This window comes from Haliotis rubra, unplaced genomic scaffold (genome assembly GCF_003918875.1).
Source record: "Haliotis rubra isolate DU_JTF1 unplaced genomic scaffold, ASM391887v1 Scf248, whole genome shotgun sequence".
Taxonomy (NCBI): domain Eukaryota; kingdom Metazoa; phylum Mollusca; class Gastropoda; order Lepetellida; family Haliotidae; genus Haliotis; species Haliotis rubra.
In genome coordinates this window covers 472,501-497,915 of record NW_025766536.1, presented here as the reverse complement: position 1 = coordinate 497,915, position 25,415 = coordinate 472,501, and the positions used below count along the sequence as shown (strand labels likewise).

At 42.5% G+C, this 25,415-nt stretch overlaps 1 protein-coding gene across 6 annotated transcripts in view; it reads left to right on the top strand.

The window, feature by feature from the left end:
* Positions 1-25,415, top strand: part of LOC124279205 (high affinity cGMP-specific 3',5'-cyclic phosphodiesterase 9A-like) — a 113,519-nt gene that overhangs the window by 43,403 nt on the left and 44,701 nt on the right. For all 6 annotated transcript variants that reach the window (XM_046715002.1, XM_046715003.1, XM_046715004.1 and 3 more), the window contains exons 2-4: positions 4,898-4,968; positions 20,814-20,891; positions 24,128-24,174. In XM_046715002.1, the coding sequence (XP_046570958.1) occupies positions 4,898-4,968; positions 20,814-20,891; positions 24,128-24,174 (196 nt within the window). The remainder of the gene's footprint in view (positions 1-4,897; positions 4,969-20,813; positions 20,892-24,127; positions 24,175-25,415) is intronic.

Below are 25,415 nucleotides of genomic sequence, written 5' to 3'. Positions count from 1 at the left end.
CACATCTTAAATCGAATACCTTGTAGACTTAATGTTGGTTGAATCCTGCGTAGAACCGCTAGAAGCTGTTGTCCCACAAGGACTGACTGAGTTTGGTTTTACGCCGCTTTTAGCAATATTCACGGCGAGGGACACCAGAAATGGGCTTCACACATTGTACCCATGTAGGGATTCGAACCCGGGTCTTCGGCGTGACGAGCCAACGCTTTAGCCACTAGGCTACCCCACCGACCCTGTCCCACAAGGACTGACTGACTGAGTTTGGTTTTACGCCGCTTTTAGCAATATTCCAGCAACATCACAGCGGGGGACACCAGAAATGGGCTTCACACATTGTGCCCATGTGGGGATTCGAACCCGGGTCTTCGACGTGACGAGCCAACGCTTTAACCATTAGGCTACCCCACCGCCCCGTCCCACAAGGAAGCACATACTAGTACATACATGTGGTCTCACCTTAGGCAAGTAAGTTTGATCAAACCTGCCTCTGTTCACCCAGCAGAAAATGGGAATCCGTTGGATAAGTCATGAGACTATTAACCTTCTAGCGCCTAACAGGCAGTTTGTGTTATCCGGGGTAATAATAATCAGATTGTAGCATTTTGAGCGTGCCCCTCCGGGCATTACAAATGCCCGTATTATTACTGTTATTAATATCGATTTTGTCATGACAAAACTGTGTGAAAAAGAATCAAAATGAAGAGTGTGTTTAAAGGAAACGCTCGACCTATACCCAAAGGCTTGCAGACTCGACACAACACGTGACTTATATACTGCTCCCTAACTGCAAAGGGCACGAGGTGGTGTGGGAGTGAGGGGAAAGGTTAGCCTGTAATTTGAGATGTAGCAATTCGCTGTGCATTTGTGTCCCTTTAGCTTGCCAGGATCATGTGCTAATTGGTTGGAATCCCGGTTTTGTTGTACGTGTAGGTTTACCAAAGTCATTTTGGGTTTTCCATCCCACCTCTAGGCTCTCATATAACATGGATGCTAGCATATGTTATGCTTGGGATTTCAATTGCTAAGTAAAATATAGATTTTAGTATTTCTTTTAGGGGTTGAGTCTCGTGCCAATTTACACTTGTACTTTACTTAGAAAGTGTAATCTCAAATATACCTTGTCATACATTTGAATGACTATCTAAATGGCATTGTGTATTAACAGGAATATTATTCCAAACTGCCAAAAACTCAGCTCGCCCTCTCAGTCTTCTGCAGTCGACTATATAGGACGTATGTTTAAAAACACTAGGTTTGCATTGACCAGATACTACATGGTAATATAAGCTTCCGATTAGGATTTTGCAGAGATTGCATTGTAAAATAAGCTTTGGATTAGGATTGAGCAGCGGGTGGAATGGAGTTCGATGGCCAGTTTAATGCATTCTTATGGCTAATCCAGTGGTGCTGAACAGAACTTTGTGACATTCCTGCTTTGCTAGGTCTCTTGCAATGTGACATTCCTGCTTTGCTAGGTCTCTTGCAATGTGACAATTCTGCTTTGCCAGGTCTCTTGCAATGTGACATTCTGCTTTGCCAGGTCTCTTGCAATGTGACAATTCAGCTTTGATTAGTCTCTTGCAATGTGACAATTCAGCTTTGCCAGGTCTCTTGCAATGTGACATTCTGCTTTGCCAGGTCTCTTGCAATGTGACAATTCTGCTTTGATTAGTCTCTTGCAATGTGACAATTCAGCTTTGCCAGGTCTCTTGCAATGTGACAATTCAGCTTTGCCAGGTCTCTTGCAATGTGACAATTCAGCTTTGCCAGGTCTCTTGCAATGTGACATTCTGCTTTGCCAGGTCTCTTGCAATGTGACAATTCTGCTTTCCTAGGTGTCTTGCAATGTGACATTCCTGCTTTGATTAGTCTCTTGCAATGTGACAATTCTGCTTTCCTAGGTGTCTTGCAATGTGACATTCCTGCTTTGATAAGTTTTTTGCAATGTGACAATTCTGCTTTCCTAGGTCTCTTGCAATGTGACATTCCTGCTTTGATAAGTTTTTTGCAATTTGACGTTCCAGCGTTGCGAGGCCTCTTGCAATATCACATTCCTGTGTTGCTAGGTTTCTTGCAATCGTTCTTCTAGAGGTCACGCGACGGTGGTTTGTGTTATTGTCTCTTACACAACCAGACAATGCTTTGATCTCAGTACAAAGGAACAAGCTCAATGTTTAATGCCCAAATACATGAGGTGAGCCATATCGATGCTTGTATATATGCAGCTGGTATCCTCTTCAAAGTGAAGGACATACATATTTCATGAACTCTAAACATGATACATCTCCAGATTTAGATCAAAACAGAAAAAATCAGAGGAAAGAAATGCAGAAGAAAGGCGACACAAAATTGTGTGACAAGAATAACACTACACCATTCTGAGAGTTACCATTTCTTTATGTCGAGGTATATTCCTGCAGCTCCAGCCTTTGGTGTACTTTTACGGTACAACAATAGTTGTTTGGTCAATTTTAAGACATTCAAGGCTTCAGTAAAAACTTCCAAATGACACACGGAAGACATTTCAAAATTTGACTCTTCAGAGACAAAAATCATGTCCGAGACAATTTATTAAGTTAGTTGTACCTGTGTTTTCAGATGAGAAACTGACTAACCTTTACATGTATTTAAGACGGGTGCCACCGGGTGATACGCTCACCGTTTCGCGAACATCTGATATGATTACTGTTGATAGTGATTCATAAACACATGCTCTGTCATTGTATCGCATGGCGACAATCACTGGATGGTATGGTCCAGACTCGATTTGTTTATGTTCATAGAACGGCAACGTCGACGCTGATTATGGCAGTGTTCAAATGAATGTTGAAAGAGTTTTGTCGCTTTATTTGTATTACATACCAATCGCCCAAATACAACACCTCAATTGCTCTACGTCACTACAGTGGGGCGGTGGGGTAGACTAGTGGTTAAGGCGTTCGCTCGTCACACCGAGGACCCGGGTTCGATTCCACACATGGGTACAATGTGTGAAGCCCATTTCTGGTGCCCCCCGTCGTGATATTGCTTATTAAAAGCGGTGTAAAACTAAACTCACTCACTCTATGTCACTGTGCTCTCCTCGGGGAGCTGATAATAATAATCGAGTACACTCGGATCCATTGACCGGGGTAATATAACAATACAGCTTTTAAACAATCACTGCTAATGGACATATGCTCCTTACAAGTGGACGATACTATCATTACTTTGTGGTTAGATCAGAGACCGAGAGATCACAAGGACCATTATGATGGTGATGATGATGACGACGACAGTCTGATGACAACGACGCAGACGCCGATGATGATGTTAAATATTTCCATAAGTGTTAGTCATAAAGCAGTGTGAGAGTTGGTGAATCTGAAACTATTTTTGAATACCCACATTAATATGGGTATAACTCTGGATACCAATGCAATTCTTTTTGGCTATCCAGACCAATATAAATTGCTGAATCACCTAATCCTACTGAGCAAAAGGCATATTTTTCTATGCAGTCTAAAGGGCAACACCCTATCAATGGAAGAGGTTATAAATAACATCAGACAAGTGCCATTGAAAGGTTCATTGCTTGTAAGAACAACAAATATAATGCCTTTGAAAAAAAATGGTCTCCACTCACAAATAGTTTTAAACTTTAAGTAGATGAATTACATATAGATGCTATTTAGTATTGGCTTTCAGCCACAGTTACTGCTCAATGTAAACAATGTACAATCACTGAACTTTGTAGTTCAAACACACCTGTAGAATTTTAATCAGATAAATTATGTATGATTGTTGCATACATGTATTTCTTTGACTGCAGCTACTGACTGTCTTCTCTCGGAGAACTCTGTACCACTTCTGAGTCTTAGGACCCAAAGCTTGTAAAGTTTTAGTCAGATAAATTACATCTGATGGTGTTTACTATTGGCTTATAGCCATATACTTACCTCCATTTGCAAACACTATGCCTTTTTGAACCTTCGCAGGTCACATATGTTTACACACCTATAGTCAGATAAATCATGCCTGATATGGTAGCCTATTTGCTTATAGTCATAGAGTGACTCTCCTTGCAGAATTTCTGCCACTGTTCAATTATTGTATTTTCAAACATGCTTGTACATCTCTAAGCTGACAGATTACATCTGATCGTGTATACTATTGGCCTTTTGGTATCCTATTAGCCTATAGCCATATGTGCCTTTCTTGAACTTTGCATCTCAAACAGTCAGATTAACTATATCTGATTTTATGTATCACTGGCATACAACCTTGAAGTTTACTTTCTTCGTCAAACGTTGTGCCAATCTTGAACCGGTTTGTACCAGCTGGAGATAGAGTATATCTGGTTTTATACAGCAGTTTTATATAATACTGTATATCTGTACAGCCATAGAATTGCTTCATTACACTTTTCAATGTCCATCTCCTTGAACTTTGTTATGATGCCTGTACAACAAGCTGATGACAGTCCATACCCATGTGATTGAACCCATTATGCTGGAATAAAAAAGAAAGAAAAAAGAAGCAGTGTGAGAGTTGAATATACGAACCTTCAAACGAAATACAAATCTAACCTTTCAAGAGGTAATAAGTGACGGTGAGATTTAACGTTGTTCAAGATTGCAGGTGGCTCGATAGTCTAGGGTTTTGTTGTGCACAGTTGCGCCCCTTTGTCCTGAATGATTGTATGTTCGAATCCCAGCTTTTCCCAACTTACGTCTTTTAGGGTTGCCAGCACCATGCCAGTGCTCCTGCTTTTCAGCAAAATGGTGAATGTCTAAGATCTCCAACTCGAGTTTCGGAACTCAGACGATTGCCCTACCCCCGTGCCCCTACCACCGCGCTCTGTGATGTATGAGATGATATACGAAGCTAATCTATGTTTGTGTTGGATTGGTTTCAGATCGTGTTCAGCCGGCACTGCAGTGCACGTGACATACAGGAACTCATAGCACAAACAGCGGGAGTAACCAGGTAAGTTGTCTCCCCTTATTTCTACTGTACACAGTTATGTCCCTGCTGTGTTTATGCAATCCGCTTCCACATGATGGTGCGGTTTCATGAACATGTGTTTAATGATTCACAGAAAGTGCACGACTAACATGTCTGGAGTTGAGAACACTACTAAAAATGTGAATATTCACAGCGGGAGTAACCATTTAAGTTGTCTCCCCTTATTGCTACTGTACATAGATTTTCCCCCTCTTTGTTTAATCAATCGCTTCCGCGGTCTGTGAATTTAATGATTTCCAGAAAAACACGAGTCTAACACAAGCGATTTGCTAATAATACACCCCCCCCCCAAAAAAAAATAAAAAAATAAATAAAATAAAAAAAATAAAATAAAAATACAAAAAATACAAAAGAAAGAAAAAGAAAAAAAAGAGAGTGAATTCTCACAGCGGGGATAACCATTTAAGTTGTCTTCCCGTATTTCCCGCAAGACATTAGTTGTATATAAGTGAGTGAATAACCTCATGTACATCAGTATACACTTTACACTTCGGCGTGTCAGCAAAATGTGGTAGGAACTTCTTCAGAGAAGTATAATACACAAATCTTTTAGTCCTTTCTTCGGATATTGTTGAACGACGATAAAATATATAAAATCATCTTTATATAGAGAAATATCATTATCATTAATCAATAATAATTATCTTTCTGCCGTTTGGTCATTTTACTGTAAATCTGAAATATTCTAATAGACAATCCCCATTAGATTTGCTGTCACATATTCAAAAATGTGTCTTTGAGTAAGGCGCAGAAGTTCTGCCAAAAGCTGTAATTGTTGGCGCTGTTAACATTTCGTTTCTTGTGTAGACCGTGGTGTGCAGTATTTTTGTTAAACGATCACCAGGCAGGTCCTGCTTCTCCACGTTCTCTTGGGGGCAGTGGAGGTAGCCTAGTGGTTAAATTTGATTTCATGTCACTAACAACTATGGAAGGTGTGTATTCCTTGCTTGTATATTTCAGGGATCGTTTTATGTCCATACGAAACATTTAAACAATATTTAATTTCGGCGACTAAGATGATTGTGATGCACCGAACCTCATTTGCAGGTGTATTCTTCGACAATTCTCAAACCATGAACATAGGGGCATTGTAATATTGAAATCGTACGATTTCTTGACCAAACTGAACACAGGTTTTCTGCAGAGATATTAACACCATTCTTCTCAGATGAGTGAAGCACACTTGAGTCCCAAGTACGCTCCGAGAGCGGAAGGTCGCGGGTTCGATCCCCGACCGCGTCATACCAAAAGACGTTAAAATATGGTACTTGTTGGTCCCTGCCTGGTGCTCGGCATTAATGGGTACAACAAGGACTGGTCGGCTCGGAGTCAGTATAATGTGTCGTATTCATGCTTCACTGCCGCATGGTATCTCAGTGAGCTTGCTTATAAAACCAGCTTAAGTCTGGGCTAGTACAAGCAGCCACACATACACATACACACGCATGCACGTTGTCATATGAGCGAAATATTCTCCAGCACGACGTAAAACCCAATTTCACCTCACACTGGTCCCAAGTACGGTTTATTAAAACCACCAAATCACACATTCCCAAAGAGGTTGGCAACCTTCTACTTCTGACCACTGACAGACCATCCTCTGTGATCTAAACATCAGACCATAAAATTGTATTTTTATTCAAAGGCTTTTGCGTTGAAAAAACCTCCTGATCACGTCCGTCCTCTTTGTAATCAACTGTAATACCCTTTAAAGCTGTCCCCACGATGTGTATGTTACTAATCCATCTAACGATGCCTAAACCCTCTCGCTGATCCAAGTGGGCAGATGACTTCTCTGTTGATTTTCGTCAGTCCCCGATTTCAAATACTTCCCCTTACAGTTGAACCATCAGACGTTAGTATTTGCAATTAATAAAAACGTTTACTGGATATTAATAACGGACAACTAAAAATGATGAACAAATCAGCAGACTTCGCGCCCATGTTTATAATGTCGTCTGCCCAAAAAGCAGACGTCAAACCAGATTATGACGTCCCTTTTAGCTAAGCACCACTAAGTGGGCCCCAGTAAGTACACTTAGTAACTGACGCACTAATGATATTGTTGAAGGTTTTGCATTCATGCGAATCCTTTTGGCATGGGTCCATAACTCAGTACTCGCAGTACACCCACTGGATGTGCAGCTGGTAAAGTCCTTAAGGCGTGCCAGCGAGTCATGATCGTAGGTCCTCATCAAATATTCGCTGTGATTAAAATTATGAGCCCCGAGCTTGTGAGTCTCATCAGAGCTCACAGTTTAACACTTTCTAATTGTTTGATCGGAACTGTAGAAGTTGGTGTGTCAATGACAAGTTTATGGAAATACCTGATAACGGTGTAAGAATCTACACCGAAACGTCGTCCTAGGACAAGAACAAGTTGTTATCTATAAAGTTGCATGCTTCATCGTTTAAACTCTTTACAACTTCTGGATTCGAACCCAGCCCACTCACGCAAATACACTCTAAACCTGTCTCATGACAAGGTGAGCGAATATAGATTTAGAAATTGCTGAAGCATATTGAATAATCCATTTAGTGCTCTAACAAAACAAGTACAATCACCATCCCTTAGACTAATGAACATCGATCCCCAAATTATCAACACCAACGCATTCCATTAGAATGCCAGAAAGGAACATATCCTAACGACAGGCCTGAATTCCTCAGTTGAGCGCTTCACAAACAACCCGGACACACAGTCCAGTCCGTCAGCCTCAAATCCTATCGACTAATTGATTAATCTATATCTTGATTAACCGATATGAAAGTTATGAATGTTTGTCCATACCGGCACGATGTGACTGATTATTGGTCATATCTTCAGGGAAAGCTCGACTAAAACCTCCCCTGATGATCTTCCAGGCGTCTTTGATTAATGTTTCTAATCAAATAGTCTCACTACAGACAGGGAAATTATCACTTAGCGGCAGGGAACGTCACCGAGGAGGTCGATGGCTGCGTGTTATTTTGGAAGAAGCTTAACTCAAGGATCTGACAAGTCTATTTCGTTGACGGTATCGAGTGGTCTATCTTTTAACAGTAACTGATTATTGGAAGTGTAAATATATTTCATTCGAATTACTTTACATGGTGATTTCGTTCGTAATGGCATCACGTGGAGTCTGGTGTATGAGGACGTGTCAGGATTGCTCAGCTGATATTTAAATCAACCTTTGATCTGTCATAACATGGAAATGGTCTCAGCCAAATCTGTAAAGATCATATAACTTTGGTGTATTTTTGTATTGCCTAACGGGCGATTTTAAGCGCCCGGCGGGAGTCTTATTGACATTGAAATATTACGTCCCTTTGCTGCGTTAGGCTGCGATGTACTTGTACATTGATGCTCATGCTGTTGATCACTGGATTGTCTGGTCCAGACTCGATTATTTACAGACCGCCGCCATATAGCTGGAATATTGCTGAGTGGGATACACGTAAAGAATTCACCACGAATACACTTAAAGAATACACCATGTGTACACTTGAAGAATACACCATGAGTACACATAAAGAATAAACTATGGGTACACTTGAAGAATACACCATGAGTACGCTTAAACAATGCACCATGAATACACTTAAAGAATACACCATGGGTAAACTTGAAGAATACACCATGTATACACTTAAAGAATACACCATGTGTACACTTGAAGAATACACCATGAGTACACATAAAGAATACACCATGAGTACACTTAAAGAATACACCATGAAGACACTTCAAAAATACTAGTAAAACATGCGAGTGGGCGAAAACCGCTCAACAATTTGAGAACTGATTACATCACAAGTGGTTAAAATCGCAACATGTAATGAGGGCAAATTGGCGTTATTGGAGCCCTGGCACGGAGGACGTAGTCATCGACGATTTCTTTTCAGCTTCAGGAGTGCTAATTAAAAGTGAACAAGCTGCTAGACTTTGAAAGATACAATCAAACTGAATCGATGTTCCTTTCAGTCCATATCAGTATCGGTATTCATGCAACACATTTTTCTTACCCGTCAATTTCCTAATTAAATGATTTGTGTGGTTTAAGTGTTTCCTCTGTTGCTACGTTTCCTGAAATAAGTCTCCAGGATATTCCTAACAAGACATACTGCTGTGACATTGACTTGAGGCTGGGCATCTCCTGCAGCACGGATACTGGGGACTGAAGAGACGCTATGCGTCAGACTGTCCTCTGTGATATTACTCCTGTTACTTCTTTAGTCTTGTAAAATACATGCATTACCACCATCACTACTACTACAGCTGCTATTGCTACAACTACCGCCATCACTACTACTACAGCTGCTACTGCTACAACTACCGCCATTACTACTACTACAGCTGCTACTGCTACAACTACCACCATTACTACCACCACCACCATCACCACCACTACCACCACCACACTGCTACAACTACCACCACCACTACTACTACAGCTGCTACTGCTACACCATCACTACTACTACAGCTGCTACTGCTACTACTACCACCACAACTACCGCCTACTACTACTGCTACTGCTACAACTACCACCACCACTACTACCACCACCACCATCACCATCACTACCACCACCACAACTGCTACAACTACCACCACCACTACTACTACAGCTGCTACTGCTACAACTACCACCATTACTACCACCACCACTACTACCACTGTTGCTACTGCTACAACTACCACCATCACAACTGCTACAACTACTACCACCACAACTGCTACAACTACCACCATCACTACTACTACAGCTGATGACTGCTACCACCACCACCATTACTACTACTACAGCTGCTACTGCTACAACTACCACCATCACTACACTACTACTGCTACGGCAACTACCACTGCTACTACTACCACCAGCCACTACTACTACTACGGCTGCTGCTGCTACAGCTACCACCACCACAACTACTACTGCTACTACTACAGCTACTACTGCTACTACTACCACCATTACTACTACTGCAGCTGCTACTGCTACAACTACCACCATTACTACTACTACGGCTACTACTGCTACAACTACCACCATTACTACTACTACTGGCTGCTATTGCTACAATACCACCATTACTACTGCTACGGCTGCTACTGCTACAGCTACTACCACCATTACTACTACTACAGCTGCTACTGCTACAACTACCACCATTACTACTACTACAGCTACTACTGCTACAACTACCACCATCACTACTACATACTGGCTACTGCTACAACTACCACCATTACTACTACTACAACCAAGCTACTGCTACTACGCTCACCACCATTACTACTACTGCAGCTGCTACTGATACAACTACCACCATCACTACTACTACGGCTGCTGCTGATACAGCTACCACCATTACTACTACCATGCTACTGCTACACCCATTACTACTACTACAGCTGCTGCTGCTGCTACAACTACCACCATTACTCACTACTACAGCTGCATTGCTACTACCACCATTACTACTACAGCTGCTACTGCTACAACTACCACCATCACTACTACTACTAGCTGCTACTGCTACAACTACCACCATTACTACTACTACGGATGCACTACTGCTACAACTACTACCCCACTACTACTACAACCACCACCACCACCACAACAGCCACCACCACCACCACCACTACTACTACAACCACCACCACCACCACTACTACTACTTCTACTACAATGGTCAGAATGGGTTCTTGGCTATCTGCACGTGGCTTCGCTATTCAATTCCGGGAATCATTCTCAGGCCACTAACAGCTGAATAGTTACATGTATGGGGATAAGAAACCAGATATTTTGATATGTCTGCGGCGACAAACAATATTACCTCACTCACCCATGCCCAAAAGACATTTCATTCCCCACAGGGTAGTATCATTATAATCGTTGTCGTCAGGTAAACAACGCCGGCGGAAGTAAAACGTCTTCATCATCTGATATGATGGACACTAAATACACTTTCGTAGCTGGCACGGTAATGGAGCCACTCAGTCTTCGCGTCAAATCCCGCCCAGACACGTTTAATACGTGACTCTCGGAGATAACGAGATTTTAGCATTATCCGACATGACAGCGAGAGTGTTCTTCATGGTCGACTAAGAAGGCACGTGTGCGTTGTAGCATATGTGATAACAGTCATGGCTCTTTATCGAACTCGACTCACCTTGTCCACTCGGATTTCATCGGCTTATTCCGCTTGAGCACCCAGTGTAATTACACCCAATTAAGACCTGAAGAGGCGATTGTGCACAAATGATGTAAAGAAAGATGTTGAACTTAACGATAACTGTCTTCCGGACAGTGTCAGTCACTTTCTTTCTCTCTCTCTCTCTCCTGCGTGTGCTCTCTCTCCCCCCCTCACTCCCCTCTATGTGCACCTATCTCTCTCTCCCTCTTCCTCCGCACCTCTCACTCGTCTCCTCTCTCCCTCAGTGTGTCATTGTCTCTCTCTCCATCCCTCTCTCTTCCATTCTCTCTCCCCTCTGTGTGTCTCCCCACTCGCTCCCTTAAAGGTCACATGCAACGTAAAACACAACTTTGCAGATTCTGATACCTTTTGGTATGGACTTACCGAAACAAATCGTCAAAAATGCAAATTCAACTTATAAAGTTAAAAAATAACGCGATGAAAAAAACCGCGCGAAATCGGAGTTCAAACGTTTCACTAATTTCTCCCCGACTTTTCTGGGGAAAACGGGTTTCAACAGCTGGGCTGCCCTCGTAGCACGTGCGCAGTGAAATAGGTTCGCGCAGCTTGGAAGCGGGTTGTCGGGTGAATACTCGGTGAAGGCTTTGGTGTGAGCTATTTTTCTAATGTTTTGTTGATATCTCACAGGCGCGAGCTTTTTATATGTTATGACAGTAAATTAACTGTTTATATAATTTCATTTGTCTATTTCACCACACGTTCTTCTTACCGAGTCACTTTCTCAGTTCGATACTTAAAAGCAATGTCATTATTTAGCGTTGTACAGAATTTCTAACTGTGATATAGATATGTCGTTGTCACAGACAAAACTCAATGTCTTGTTTTATTGACACCTGTGTGTCTGCCTGCCTGTCTGACAATATTCAATACACAGCTGCTATCACTGACCACATGCAATTTGAACTTAACACCAATCAGGCTATACACCATAAACAAAATGCATTGATTTATGGCCCGAGTTCGGTCTCTGTCACATTATGTAATTACACAGACAGGCAGGTGTGATACTTGAACACATGACATGTTATGATGTCTGTTGATTGCAAAATGTTATACACAAAAAATGAGCATGTATTTACAAAACCCAACATCTCTATATATACACACACAATGAGCCGTGAGGGCATCTGCAAATGAACCAGCCGTTACACTTGAGTGCACACCCACCCGCTCTGACTGGGTTTGGTATCCCGGCTGCTTCGTTTCTTGGGAAGTAAACCCAAGTACACAATATTGCACTTTTGATATGCGATTGTACGCTTATAATTTTGTTTATATGTTTTTTCATTACCAGCAATGTATATTATATGTCATGAATAAGTGATAATTGTGTTTTAATTATGTTTGATTTTTTGGTTGTATGTGACCTTTAACATTTCTTTCCCTCTCCCTTCCTTTTTTCTCACCCCCCTCGTTTTCTTTCTCTCTCCCTCTCTTTTCCTTTCTTCTCTCTCTGTTTTCCCCTTTCCCTTTATATGTGCTTGTCTCTCTCGCTCGCTCTTTCCTCTCTTCGGGGCGGTGGGGTAGCCTAGTGGTTAGAATCATATTCTGATAAATGGGGACTTGAAGTCAACCTCGATAAAACCAATAGTGTTGTTTTTAGAAGGGGTGGACGATTATCAGCTAAAGAAAAATGGTATTATAAAGACTCTGTTATTGACGTTGTGAATTCATATAGATATCTTGGTATTATATTTCCATCCACGTTTAAAATGAATTAATGTACAGACGATCTAGCACTGAGAGGAAAAAGAGCATTATTACAAATATTATATAACTTAATACAGATTGATGTGATTGATCCTAGGGTATTCTTTGAAATATTTGATTCACAAATTCAACCAATTTTACTTTATGGTGCGGAGGTATGGGGGGTTAGCCGCTATGAGAATATTGAAATAGTTCATTTGCTTGCATGTAAGAGATTTCTAAATGTAGGATTACAAACGCCTAATGTTATAATATATGGTGAATGTGGACGATATCCTTGGTATATAAATGCCTTATGTCAAGTTATTAAATATTGGTTAAAAATTACAAAAATTCAAAATCGTCACGCCGAAGACCCGGGTTCGATCCCCCACATGGGTACAATGTGTGTGAAGCCCATTTCTGGTGTCCCCCGCCGTGATATTGCTGGAATATTGCTAAAAGCGGCGTAAAACCATACTCACTCACTGACTTTCTCCTCTTCCGTTCCCCCTCCCCCTCTTTCCCCTCTGTATGTACCCCACTCTTTTTCTGTTTCTATCTCGTTTGTCTGTTTGTCTGTCTCTCTGTCGGGGCGGTGGGGTAGCCAAGTGGTTAAGGCGTAATATTGCTGGAATATTGCTAAAAGCGGCGTAAAACCAAACTCACTCAGTCAGTCAGTCAGTCCAACAGGGGCCGTCCATGCAATTTCTGGTGTTTGTAGGAAAAACAGTAGAACTTTCTCTCACCGTTCCATACATACAATAATTGCTTTCCATGACAAAAATAATCAAATATGTTCTTTTAACCATAAAACTGCTTTTTTTCATGACATTCAACACATTCAGTATACAAATACTTCTATGGGTAAATCCTGAGGCTAGACTACGTTTCTCAATTATTTGCAATCAGTTTGGACAGCACCATATTGCGTGAAGATACCTATTCCGATTATATTGGTTGGTGTAATTGAACAAATGAGAGTTTGTGCGGTTTGCTGACGGTAACGATGAAGCCTGTGCCGAGTGCGTGCGTGAGTTGAGTTTAGCATCTTTAAATGATACTTCCGTTTCTTTATGGGATGTGAACGCAGCAAGTCCGATGTGAGTCCGATTCAAATAATAAACTGAACTGACGCTTAGTCGGCACTCAAGTCAAAGAATACTTCTGAATGGTTACATGTTTCTATATCTTTACATTAAAAAACTTCCAGATGTCACTGCGCTGATATTACATCTGGCGAATGACTATGAACAAACTCACTTCCTTCTTATGCCTATTTTGTCCGCCCGGAGAGCGGAAGGTCGCGGGTTCGATCCCCGACCGCGTCATACCAAAAGACGTTAAAATATGGTACTTGTTGGTCCCTGTCTGGCGCTCGGCATTAATGGGTGCAACAAGGACTGGTCGGCTCGGAGTCAGTATAATGTGTCTGAGTGGGGTGTTCATGCTTCACTGTGGCATGGTACCTCAGTGGGCTAGCACTATAAAACCAGCTTCAGTCTGGGCTAGTACAAGCAGCCGCACATACACATACACACGCATGCACGTCGTCATATGAGCGAAATATTCTCCAGCACGACGTAAAACCCCTTTCACCTCACCTCTTCAGAAACCAATCGTTCTGGGTTCGAATCCTCTTTCACGTTGATTAAGTCAACGCTTTATCTATGTTTCTCATCGCCCGACCGACTGTAATTTGGCGTGGACCCGAAAATAGAAATTTCTTTTTTCTGTCCCCGCCGACTCGAAGCCAGGCCCTACACCACGGAGGCGGTCGGTTCCTGAAGAGCCTGGACGCAGCTGTGTATAGCGAATTCCTGATCTGGGATTCGAACCACGCCCATCTGACCTATCTCAATCGACCTGCAACACCCTTTGCCATGAACATCACGTTGAAAGAAAAATCACGTGATATGGGGAAAAAACTCTTAATTTACATTTCATCATTTCGAACTACTCTCAGCTTGATATGAAGCTATTTAGTATTCCACTTAAGCTAGTTGAAATTGAATTGTCGTTCGTTTCCGTCACGTGATGTTCCTGTTGACGTCATTACTTCCCTCCCGACCGGAAGGAGGCTCGACCAATTAGAAAAACGTGGTTCGCCTCGGGCAGCCCCCTGGGCTCCCTCGTGACCATTAGAGCTGTGGAGATAGGGAAAACAGCGACAGTGTTTGGTAAATCTGGCTAGTTGAGTTGTGTTCGACATTAACGCCAGACGTTGACCATCTGACACCCAGTGTGACGAGATTAATCAGGTATCTGCAACCAAAGTAATGGACTCCATTTAGTCAGTGCAACATTTTGTAATGAGTGAGTCAGTGAGCACGTGAGAGTTAGCGCTGGGGGAGGGGCTTTTTAACCATATTTCAGTTATATCACGGTCACTAGGGCCCAGTGGTTTGGTGTAAGGCAGGTGACCACGGCTTTGATTCACAGTTCCAGTACCCCCGTTCTCTAGTACCATAACCGTTCTTGTATGTTACAACAAAATATTAAACATCATACGCCTGTTTTAGTGGAACAGCACGGGTCACGTGTAGAAGAGGGTACCCAAGCAAACATAACCACGTTTCTCTTGTGGTAAAATTTGATGCCCTGTTATTACAGATTCTGTGAAATGTTGGCGTTTTAAAGAATTCATTTTTTCACCCTTACCCTCCAGCTGCTTTTGGATTTTGTCTGTGATTTAGGTGGGCTTATCAGTTGTTAGTGAGTGAGTGAGTTTAGTTTTACCCCGCTTTTAGCAATATTCCAGCAATATGACGGCGGGGGACACCAGTAAAGAGTTTCACACATTGTGCCCATCTGGGGAATCGAACCCGGGTCTTCAGCGTGACGAGCGAACGCTTTAGCCACTGGGCTACCCCACCGCCCCTTATCAGTTGTAAGTAGATTTGTTTACATTATTCAATGGGTATCTCGTAAACTAAGCCACTTTTAAGGTCTCTGCTGTTCCAATAGTTGGGTTTTTCTCACAAACAAACCGACTGTTTTAAACAACGTTAAGCGGAAATCCCCCATAACATCAATGTTTGTCAGCTTAATGTCCGAGATAAGCCAGCAATATTCCAGTAATATCACATGTGGGGACTCGAACCCGGGTCTTCGGCGTGACGAGCGAACGATTTAACCACTAGGCTAAACCACCGCCCCACACATCGTATATAAAAGAAGACTGCGCTTGAAGACTGTTTTTTTACTGAGCTACGAGCTGGATAGTTGCGTCCCTTGTCCGTTCCAGGATCCTTTTTGTCATTGTCATTGAAATATCCGATATGCACAATTACCATCCTAGGTTTAACGGCACATATACCGTTCAGGTGATCGTGTCAAACACTTACACGTCCCCCCGTAACGCCAATGTCCGGGTTCTATTCGCAAAATAGAATGCAGCCAATTTCTGCTGTCCCAATCCGTAACGTTGCTAAATACAGCGTTATAGCAAACTCACTCACTTTTATGTCAGTCACTAAGAGAATGTGTATCTGAGATCAGATGAACACAAGCACCTCAAGCAGTCTTCGTCCGGCGTTCTCGAAGCCCTACAGTTAAAACGGATCAAAGTGAAATGTCTGCTAAACACGCCCGCCGCCAGATAACGGTTAATGAAAATATTATAGCAGTCATCTAGTGCCTTTGATTAATGCTTTCCGAGAGAGCAGTGAAGAGCCGTGGTAATTCTACCTGACAACAATGGGCTGTTCACTACAGAAGCGGACAACAGCAAAGGTGATTACAAAAGGAGCTATCAGAGGCCCTGCCACACTACTAGCGTCAACAGCAGCTTTGAGGGGAAATTATCAACAGAAGCCCATTATAGGGATTATAGCTATAGGTTTTCTTGATCTCTTGAAAAGTCAAGATACAAAGTGGCGGAAAACTCAACGCATTAACTATTAAGTTTAAAATTCAAGGTGTTGAAAATTCAACACTAGTTATATTTGGGATTGCACTCGGTAAAGTACAGATTCTAGTACTTTTGTTTGGTGGAGTTCCGCTCGGGATTCGAACCCACACTCTCAGACTCAGACACGTAATCGCCAGCCTCGGTGGCTGAGTGGGTTAGATGGCTGATTTTGTGTGCTGTCGATTGGGTATTTTTTTCAAACTGCCATGGAGCAACGATATGGCGCTAAAAGGTTAACATTCATGACCATCCCATCATACCAGACACCCATTTTCTTGACAACGCTGGTCTCCCCGTGAGGTCTTCAGGTATGACTGCTTACCTTCTTGACAACGATTGTTTCCCCATGAGGTATTCAGGTATGACTGGCTACCTTGTTGACAACGATTGTCTCCCCGTGAGGTCTTCAGGTATGACTGGTTACCTTGTTGACAACGCTTGTCTCCCCGTGAGGTCTTCAGGTATGACTGCTTACCTTGTTGACAACGATTGTTTCCCCATGAGGTCTTCAGGTATGACTGGTTACCTTGTTGACAACGCTTGTCTCCCCGTGAGGTCTTCAGGTATGACTGGTTACCTTGTTGACAACGATTGTCTCCCCGTGAGGTCTTCAGGTATGACTGGTTACCTTGTTGACAACGCTTGTCTCCCCGTGAGGTCTTCAGGTATGACTGGTTACCTTGTTGACAACGATTGTCTCCCCGTGAGGTCTTCAGGTATGACTGGTTACCTTGGTTACCTTGTTGACAACGCTTGTCTCCCCGTGAGGTCTTCAGGTATGACTGCTTACCTGGTTGACAACGCTTGTCTCCCCGTGAGGTCTTCAGGTATGGCTGGTTACCTTGTTGACAACGCTTGTCTCCCCGTGAGGCCTCTTTAGGTATGATTGGTTACCTTGTTGACAACGATTGTCTCCCCGTGAGGTCTTCAGGTATGACTGGTTACCTGGTTGACAACGATTGTCTCCCCGTGAGGTCTTCAGGTATGACTGGTTACCTTGTTGACAACGCTGGTCTCCCCGTGAGGTCTTCAGGTATGACTGCTTACCTGGTTGACAACGCTTGTCTTCGTGAGGGTCTTCAGGTATGACTGGTTACCTGGTTGACAACGCTTGTCTCCCCGTGAGGTCTTCAGGTATGACTGCTTACCTTGTTGACAACGCTGGTCTCCCGTGAGGTCTTCAGGTATGACTGCTTACCTTGTTGACAACGATTGTCTCCCCGTGAGGTCTTCAGGTATGACTGGTTACCTTGTTGACAACGCTTGTCTCCCCGTGAGGTCTTCAGGTATGACTGGTTACCTTGTTGACAACGATTGTCTCCCCGTGAGGTCTTCAGGTATGACTGGTTTACCTTGTTGACAACGCTTGTCTCCCCGTGAGGTCTTCAGGTATGACTGGTTACCTTGTTGACAACGATTGTCTCCCCGTGAGGTCTTCAGGTATGACTGGTTACCTTGTTGACAACGCTTGTCTCCCCGTGAGGTCTTCAGGTATGACTGCTTACCTGGTTGACAACGCTTGTCTCCCCGTGAGGTCTTCAGGTATGGCTGGTTACCTTGTTGACAACGCTTGTCTCCCCGTGAGGCCTCTTTAGGTATGATTGGTTACCTTGTTGACAACGATTGTCTCCCCGTGAGGTCTTCAGGTATGACTGGTTACCTGGTTGACAACGATTGTCTCCCCATGAGGTCTTCAGGTATGACTGGTTACCTTGTTGACAACGCTGGTCTCCCCGTGAGGTCTTCAGGTATGACTGCTTACCTGGTTGACAACGCTTGTCTCCCCGTGAGGTCTTCAGGTATGACTGGTTACCTTGTTGACAACGCTTGTCTCCCCGTGAGGTCTTCAGGTATGACTGCTTACCTGGTTGACAACGATTGTTTCCCCATGAGGTCTTCAGGTATGACTGGTTACCTTGTTGACAACGCTTGTCTCCCCGTGAGGTCTTCAGGTATGACTGCTTACCTTGTTGACAACGATTGTCTCCCCGTGAGGTCTTCAGGTATGACTGCTTACCTTGTTGACAACGATTGTCTCCCCGTGAGGTCTTCAGGTATGACTGCTTACCTTGTTAACAACGCTTGTCTCCCCGTGAGGTCTTCAGGTATGACTGGTTACCTTGTTGACAACGCTTGTCTCCCCGTGAGGTCTTCAGGTATGACTGGTTACCTGGTTGACAACGCTTGTCTCCCCGTGAGGTCTTCAGGTATGACTGGTTACCTGGTTGACAACGCTTGTCTCCCCGTGAGGTCTTCAGGTATGACTGCTTACCTTGTTGACAACGCTTGTCTCCCCGTGAGGTCTTCAGGTATGACTGCTTACCTTGTTGACAACGCTGGTCTCCCCGTGAGGTCTTCAGGTATGACTGGTTACCTTGTTGACAACGCTTGTCTCCCAGTGAGGTCTTCAGGTATGACTGCTTACCTGGTTGACAACGCTTGTCTCCCCGTGAGGTCTTCAGGTATGACTGGTTACCTTGTTGACAACGCTTGTCTCCCCGTGAGGTCTTCAGGTATGACTGGTTACCTGGTTGACAACGCTTGTCTCCCCGTGAGGTCTTCAGGTATGACTGCTTACCTTGTTGACAACGATTGTCTCCCCGTGAGGCCTTCAGGTTTGACTGGTTACCTGGTTGACAACGCTTGTCTCCACTTGGAAGTCTGAAGAATGGGTCCCTTGGAAACGAGTCTTTCCGTCGGGTCTCTATCGATGACATACTGCCAGGTAGACAATGGCTGCCTTTCAGGAGGCTGCGCAAATCTCCCTAAAAGATTTCAGTAACAGAATAATACTTTTATCCAAAGACGAATTTATTAATTTTTATCAGTTACAACAATTTGAAAACAAACGGAAATGGATATGACAAAGTGCCTCTTTGTGCAGGCTCTGCGCATCGCGTACATATAAATGTATTGCTAATAGACTTAACACGATGACGTTTCACTGTAAGGAGGTTGAATAGCAAGGATAACAGAGATCGGCAAAATATTTGTTGCCATGACAACAGAGTATTGTCCGCTTCTATAGAAAGTTATTAAATAAAGAAATCGAACATTACACCAAAATATCCATTTATTTTACATTGAGGATTAAGGTTGATATACTGACTATCGTCTGACCCACTTAGAGAGACGCCATGATGCGCTCAGAAGAAATACATGCAATCTCGTATTTCTCATGACTATTTCAAGCGGTTCAAACCTTTAATGGCTACATTTCAAAACGGTTTAGGTGCAATCGATGATGATCTCTCGAGGGAGATTTAGAAAAGCGCCATGAGACTATAATTCAAAAGTTGTTTCATCAGGGGAACAACCTTCAAAGCCTTGGTGAACCTTTTACTTTTATTGTAGGTTTATAATAGGCATGTCGAGAATTTTTTTTATTTTTACTCATCAACGACAAACTTCCTCATTGCAATTACTGGTGCGGCGTAAAGCAATATTCATTCATTCATTCATTCATTCATCATTCGTTCATTCATTCATTCATTCATTCATCCATCCATCCATCCATCTATCCATCCATCCATCATCCATCCATCCATTCATTCATTCATTCATTCATTCATTCAATGTATCCGTCTTTTTGTCAGGAGAACGATACACTTGCCCTTGGTTTTCTTTCTGGGTAGGGACAGTGGGTTAGCCTTGTGGTTAAAGCTTTCTCTCGTCACGCCGAAGACCCGGGTTCGATTCTCCACATGGGTTCAAAATGTGAATCCCATTTCTAGTGTACCCGTCCATGATATTGCTGGTATATTTCTAAAAGCGGCGTAAAACTAAATTACACCCTAGTCAACATGTCGGCTGTATCGTATCGCCACTATGTCACTGCGATTCGAAAACACATTGTAACGGTATATTCGGAATTACACAATTAACATTGAACGGTTTTGTCGGACGAATGCACTCTTACGAACAACGTGTGAGTTGAGTTCAGTACCTCGTATCTTGTTCAATTCTGTCTATTGATAATTAATGTCTTTTTCAGCAACGCCACCATCACCGTAAAAGACGTAAATGGAGCTCACATTTCAGTGTCGTCAGCGATGCCGTCCAATACAGCAACGTGAGTATATGCCCGAACAACAATAACAATAATAATAATAATGATAATAACGTTCCCAGTACAATGTTGTCAAGCTCCCCAGCGTTCGGTGCCCTTGGTTCGGTACCTCCTGATCTCTAGCTTGGCGCAGATCAGGAGAGTGCCCGGGGTTCTCCACCGGGAGTACAGCCCTTCTGACACTCTGGGTAATGCAGAAGGCTGCAGTGTTGGGGAATCCACATATTCCCTGAAACGTTCTTGGTGGGTTCGACTAGACAGCACTTCCTGGGAAAAGTCCCGTTCGCTGTCTGGGCTGCGTGAAGAAGGGGCAACAGCCCTGAGCTGATGATGAGCCTTACCGGATAACTATTCAAATCTGTAAAGCATTGATAAAAGAATCAATGTTTCTTGAGGTTCTATTATTATTTTCATTGAAGATCACAATCCAAGAAATCCGTGAACGGGCGTTTACGTGCTCTATATGTCTTAATGTGTTTATTTATCTATTTCTTATTGGAACCACATGCAGACAATGATAGAACAAATTGGCTCATTGAACAAGTAAATGTCGAAACAGGAACAGTGAGATGGATGTCTATCAAATGTTATCTTGATTAAACACACAGGGTGATTGCATAATTACACTACCAGGTAAAGGGTGCGTCAGGGAATGTACCAGAGTGTACAGTTTGAGACAAAATGATACCGATGAATTGCAATCTAACACAAAAACGAATAGACATAAAAGAATCAAACCAACGCGGACTGCAATAAAAACAACAAACCAACTCTAGAAGAAAATTGCATAATTTTTGTCACAAAATAAGAAACTGTCATCATTTATTTGTGCGTTTTCCCAGTTTGTTACAAGGGCGCATTGGCAACTAAAGGAACAGCGCGAAAAGCGAGATGCACGTGCGTTAACGGGTTCTCAACAAACTTTTGAGCTGGCGAGATGACACGTACCCCAGCTGCACAGGCAGTGCGCTGTATGCACTTAGTAATTGTATACTTGGGTCACCCCCTGTCATTTTCATCCTTGAAAATTTCATAGACTTTGTAAATAATAAACTTTCATTTTTTCTCACTTTGTCAATCAGCAGTAATCACATGTCTCTGACGTCACTAATGCACGTGCATCTCGCTTTTCGCGCTGTTCCTTTAGTTGCCACTGCGCCCTTGTCACAAACTGGGAAAACGCACAAATAAATGATGACAGTTTCTTAAACAACTTTTTTATTTTTGTGACAAAAATTATGCAATTCTAGAGTTGGTCTGTTGTTTTTATTGCAGTCCGCGTTGGTTTGATTCTTTTATGTCTATATTTGTTTTTGTGTTAGATTGCAATTCATCGGTATCATTTTGTCGCAAACGGACTGTTGTCTGTTTGCAGCCAAAACGTGCCGCTTAATTTCACTTTAAACCAAAAAGTAAATAAAACAAAGTGACATTAAGATTGCCAAACCTCATAAGTTTACCTTGCGAATTGAACATTTAAATCTCAGAATTTTATTCAACTTAGGAAAAAAGTTGTTTAACATAGATTCAAATCGCTTTTACTGATTTGTATTACAATGGGGTAAGCGCAGTAGTTGGAACAGTGAAACAAATGCACGTGCGGTACGTGAAGAGCGTTAACTTAGAACTGCCCTACTCGTTCTCGGTGTTTCATTTAATGTGCATACCCTCTTGTAATACAAACCAATGATAGCCATGTGAAACTATTACCGTTTGTTAAACAACTTTTATCCTAAGTTGAAAAATATTCTGATATTTAAATGTTGAATTGGCAAGGTAAATTATGAGGATTCGCAGTCTTGATTTCACTTTATTTGTTTTACTTTTGGGTTTAAAGTGAAATTCATCGGTACGTTTTCACAGCAAACAGACTTTAGTTAAAGTTATTCTGATTACGTGATACAAGTATCTTTAATCAGTTCCAACCAGCGCTGCTTCACCTGTCAGAGTATGGGTAATCTTGATGTGTTCAGCTCGCGGCGAGCTGTGTAATGCGAGCGTCTAATCCGTCGTAGGGGAGTCGGTGTCGGCGATGGTGGTCATTGCAGCCAGTGGCGATAGTTAACATTTGGAGGCCTTTTGGCTCGTTAGGAGAAACGAACCAAAACACACTTTTTCACACCGGATTGTCTTATCAAGAAATACCCAAGGGGAGAGCGAGTAACGGGATCGGGTGGTCAGGCTCGCTGACTTGGTTGACACATGTCATCGGTTCCCAATTGCGCAGATCGATGCTCATGTTGTTGATCACCGGATTGTCTGGTCCAGACGCGATTATTTACAGACCGCGCCATATAGCTGGAATATTGCTGAGTGCGGCGTAAAACTAAACTCACTCACCCAAGGGGAGAATTTTTCGCTCATCCTCAGTCCAGAACTTCCAGAACTTTTCCAGAGGATCCAAATTTAGAATAAATTTACTCTTGTATATACTATTCACAGTTTGCTAGGGATCAAATTATGGATTTAACAGACACTATGATGTGGGGTCAAATTGGATTTAAATATCTAAGCTTGTTGTAAGCATGGATCCCAGGTTTCAGTGTGTCATTGTATCATTGTATCTTGTGGATCCCATACCTGCTATTGACAGGTGTTGTGTTCTTGTCAATGACTCGTGGCCATGATTTGCAAAATGGCTGACTGGTGCCATGAAAACCATTTTTATGGTTACTCATGTATCAAGTGCATAAGATTACATTAAAGTGTCTGTTTGCCTAAAGAGGGGTAACCATATAATAATTTATCCAGTTTTAAATGGATACAATTTCAAATTATGAATCTAGGTGTAAGTACAGTTGTGGATTTTTGTGATCCTTAGCAAAGTGTGAGTAGTGTGTGTGCACTTTTAACACGAGCTCCTTTCAGTGTGACTGTCATGACAGCTTTGCCTTGTGGGTACACCGTTCGCTTGTCCAGCCAAAGTCCGGATTGTCTTTTCCAGACTCGATTTGTTTACAAACAACATCCTGCAGCTGCCATATTACTGAAACAAATATATACTCATGATATTGCCACAATTCTACAATCGACTCTGCTTTTCGCAGAGTTTTCTTATGGATGTAGAAAGAGTTTTATCGCTTCTATTCAATTCCCCACATAAGTGAAAGGAGTGAAGAGTATTCTTTTGATGTCCCCTTTGGTGGAATATTGTTGAAAGCGACTCAAACCACACACTTTCACTCACTCTTTATGTAGGTACCCGAATGTTGATAAGATTTGTTTTATTTTTTTTCCAGAAACTCTTACCAAGTGACGATAAAGGAGCCCCAGGTGCAACAAACTGGTTTGTACACAACTAAACACTCTTACTGGGTATCGACCATGCTATATTCCTGGAGCCGTGTGAACCTTGGAGACTGGGATTTTATCGATTTTTAATTTTTTTTATATTCAAACTCATATTTTTAATTAAATAGATCGACCTGGTTGTGCAGATGTAGCTCAAAAAACGACCTCTCCATACAAAATCCCCGGTACCCCCAATAATACCACATGGTCGTTACGCTATGCTTCTCGTCTTGCCTCGTGTGCTTGGCATCATCACATCAACTTTCGTTCCTCTTATCATATGCATGACACTGTTGCATGTATCAAGGAGAGCACCCAGTTGAACTTGTATTATCTGGAATTGCCCAGTGACATTTGCACTATCTGTAGGTGATTAGTGCCCTTTGCAATGGAGTTACCCAGTGATCCTTGTTTTGTCTCTAGTTACCCAGTGATCCTTCTACTTATCTAGTTACCCGGTGATCCTTGTACTTCTCTAGTTACCCAGCGATCCTTATACTTCTCTAGTTACCCGGTGATCCTTCTACTTCTCTAGTTACCCAGTCATCCTTGTATTTCTCTAGTACCCAGTCATCCTTGTACTTCTCTAGTTACCCAGTCATCCTTGTACTTCTCTAGTTACCCAGCGATCCTTTTACTTCTTTAGTTACCCAGTCATCCTTGTACTTCTCTAGTTACCCAGTCATCCTTGTATTTCTCTAGTTACCCAGTCATCCTTGTATTTCTCTAGTTACCCAGTCATCCTTGTACTTCTCTAGTTACCCAGTCATCCTTGTATTTCTCTAGTTACCCAGCGATCCTTTTACTTCTTTAGTTACCCAGTCATCCTTGTACTTCTCTAGTTACCCAGTCATCCCTTAGTTTTCCTCTAGTACCCATCCTTGTATTTCTCTAGTTACCCAGTCATCCTTGTATTTCTCTAGTTACCCAGTCATCCTTGTACTTCTCTAGTTACCCAGTCATCCTTGTACTTCTCTAGTTACCCAGTCATCCTTGTATTTCTCTAGTTACCCAGTCATCCTTGTACTTCTCTAGTTACCCAGTCATCCTTGTACTTCTCTAGTTACCCAGCGATCCTTTTACTTCTTTAGTTACCCAGTCATCCTTGTACTTCTCTAGTTACCCAGTCATCCTTGTATTTCTCTAGTTACCCAGCGATCCTTTTACTTTTTTAGTTACCCAGTCATCCTTGTACTTCTCTAGTTACCCAGCCATCCTTGTATTTCTCTAGTTACC